Source organism: Sciurus carolinensis, chromosome 2 (assembly GCF_902686445.1).
Source record: "Sciurus carolinensis chromosome 2, mSciCar1.2, whole genome shotgun sequence".
Classification (NCBI taxonomy): domain Eukaryota; kingdom Metazoa; phylum Chordata; class Mammalia; order Rodentia; family Sciuridae; genus Sciurus; species Sciurus carolinensis.
Window position 1 is genome coordinate 122,308,606 of NC_062214.1, and position 2,844 is coordinate 122,311,449.

At 36.7% G+C, this 2,844-nt stretch overlaps 1 protein-coding gene across 1 annotated transcript; it reads left to right on the forward strand.

Annotated features, from left to right (window-relative positions):
* The first annotated feature begins 1,467 nt into the window (after positions 1-1,467).
* LOC124976481 (olfactory receptor 11H4-like) lies at positions 1,468-2,400 on the forward strand. The gene has a single exon (XM_047539348.1). The coding sequence runs from the start codon at positions 1,474-1,476 to the stop codon at positions 2,398-2,400; it is 927 nt and encodes a 308-aa protein (XP_047395304.1). The 5' UTR covers positions 1,468-1,473.
* The last annotated feature ends 444 nt before the right edge of the window (positions 2,401-2,844 follow it).

The following is a 2,844-nucleotide window of genomic DNA, read 5'->3' on the forward strand; positions in this document are numbered from 1 at the left end:
GGTTATAATCCAATGCATTTTGAAAAAAAGAAAAAAAGAAAAACCTCCACTTTAACTTTCAAAGAAAAATTGAATGCAGTTTTCCAAAGAGTTAAAATTTATCTTCTTTGGGATGTGGATTATTTTATTTTTTGTCTATATTTTTAATATTAATTATAAAATTTTAAGTAATTTGTAACATTATATTATTAATAAATTTATATAACAAACCACAGGTAACATTTAAATTATTTGAAATGTGCTGAATAGTGTGATATTAATAAATGTCCTTGTTTATTGAGGTTTATTGAATTTTTTAAAATATTTTTAGTTGTAGATGGACACAATATCTCTACTTTTTTTTAATGTGGTGCCCCATACTTGCAAGACAAGCACTCTACCACTGATCTATAACCCCAGCCCTTATTGAATATTATATATATGTATATATATATATATATATACAGCACATATGTATATACATATATATATATATGTTTTGTGTAACATCAAAGTGAAAGAGTATATAATTTCTGTTCAGCAATAATTGACCTTTAGCAACACTTATAACTCTGTTATGCTTGCTTGTTTGTCCAGTGGACTTCTGATAATTGCCCTTACAAATTTATAAAGATTCCAAGTTTCTTGCAACAGTTGGAATTGCAGTTAAATGTCAGAACTATCATCTATGATATGTAGATGGCACAGGATTGAATTTTTGTAGTGGAACAATATATTTTGAAACAAGTCATTTATTTCAATGAAACATTCATGGTAAAATGATTTAAAATGCTGTGTTTGTTTTAAGGTAATAGAGATTCTATTGACAAATTAGCCTAAACTAAAAGTATGAAGGAATATTCTGAAGTAACTATTAACCCCCTGCTCTCCAGAAGAATATTACTCTGACCTTCCTCCTAGTTTCTGTGTTGAGACTTATGTTATTAATATACCATGAAAGAAAGTTATTCTGATGTGAACAACTCAGAGTACTTAATGGACATTTCACAGCCCTAGAGTACCTAAGAAGTATACCAAGCACCGTCCACTTGGGGAAGATGTTCCCCCAAAAAATAGTTATTCCATTCCATTCTGGTTTAAAAAAATAAATGTGTTGTTTATTAGAAATTAACCAAGGAGGTGATGGGGGAGGATTGAAAACTATAAAGCACTTTTCAGCATTTCATATGATTCTGAGTTTTCAAAATTTCAGAGGGAAGAGGGAATTCTTTTAAATTTTAGTCGTTGATAAACAAAACCCCAAATAATGTAAAGATTCTATTATTATGAATCTAGATTTACTGAAATTTGGGATCATTAGGAAAGTTAATTGGTTGCTTTTAAATAAGAACTAGGAAATAGTGGCGGCATTATTCCAAAGTAATTGCCAAATAGCCAACATATGTACTTTGATAATAGGTTTCCTTCAAGTTTTTCCCAAATAAAACAGTTTGTGTAATGATGTTTTTGATCTTCTCTGCAGCTCTGGGATTCATGAACAATTCAAAGACAAGCACTGTGACCACGTTTGTTCTCCTCGGCTTCCCTGGCCCTCAGGAGATGCAGAGTTTCCTCTTCTCCTTGTTCTTTGGAGTCTATGTATTTACGACATTGGGAAATGGGACCATCATCTGTGCAGTGAGGCTGGACAGACGGCTCCATACCCCAATGTATATTCTGCTAGGGAATTTTGCTTTCCTTGAAATCTGCTACATCTCCTCCACTGTGCCCAATATGTTAGTCAATTTCCTCTCAGAGACAAAATCCATCTCTTCTGTTAGCTGTTTCCTCCAGTTCTACTTTTTCACTTCCCTGGGTACAACTGAAACATACTTCCTCTGCATCATGGCGTATGATCGCTACCTCGCTGTTTGCCATCCATTGCACTACCCAACCATCATGACCCCACACTTCTGCTATATCTTGATTTCCCTGTGCTGGGTCTTCGGGTTCCTCAGTTACTCAGTCTCCGCTGTGCAACTCTCTCAATTGTCTTTCTGTGGATCCAACATCATCGATCACTTTATGTGTGACATGGACCCTCTGATGGCTCTGTCTTGTGCTCCAGCTCCTATCACTGAGATCATCTTCTATACACTGAGCTCCCTCATTATCATCTTCACCCTTCTGTACATCCTTGGCTCCTACACTTTTTTACTGATAGCTGTGTTAAAAGTCCCGTCAGTAGCTGGCCGGCGTAAAGCATTTTCAACATGTGGGTCACATCTGACGGTGGTGTGTTTATTTTTTGGAGCCCTCCTGGCAATGTATGTGAGCCCCACAGCCGATAACCCAACTGCAATGCAGAAGATCATGACTTTGTTTTATTCTGTGCTGACTCCCTTCTTAAACCCCCTGATTTACAGCTTACGAAACAAGGAGATGAAGGCTGCGTTGAAGAAAGTCCTGAGGATAGAATAAGCATAAAGCAATCTCTGTGAGACCAAGCAGACCACTGACCAGACACAAAATATCCATTAAGAAAGACTTGAATTTCTGCAACCATTTCTCAACACACTTTAAAGAAGATGTCTTCTCAGGAGAGTCCCTCATTGTTTTACTCCGCAACTAACTTGACAGAGCTAAACCACAATGGAGTCAATGTTTCGACAATGCAGTTTGGACAGTGCAGGTGGGGTGAAGACAGGAGGAACTGTGGCCAGCAAAAGAAATTGTGTACAAGGGATATAACCTGACTTCCACCATCATGGAAGAGAAATTAGACTTCCTTTTTATAGCTTCATGAAATTTACCTGCGAGTGCCAGGATCAATGTGTAAAAGTAAGAAAGGAGACCAATTTGGCTCAACATGAAGAAGTGCTCAGAGACCATCAGAGTTCCTTAGGAGAGAAATGAACTGGATTG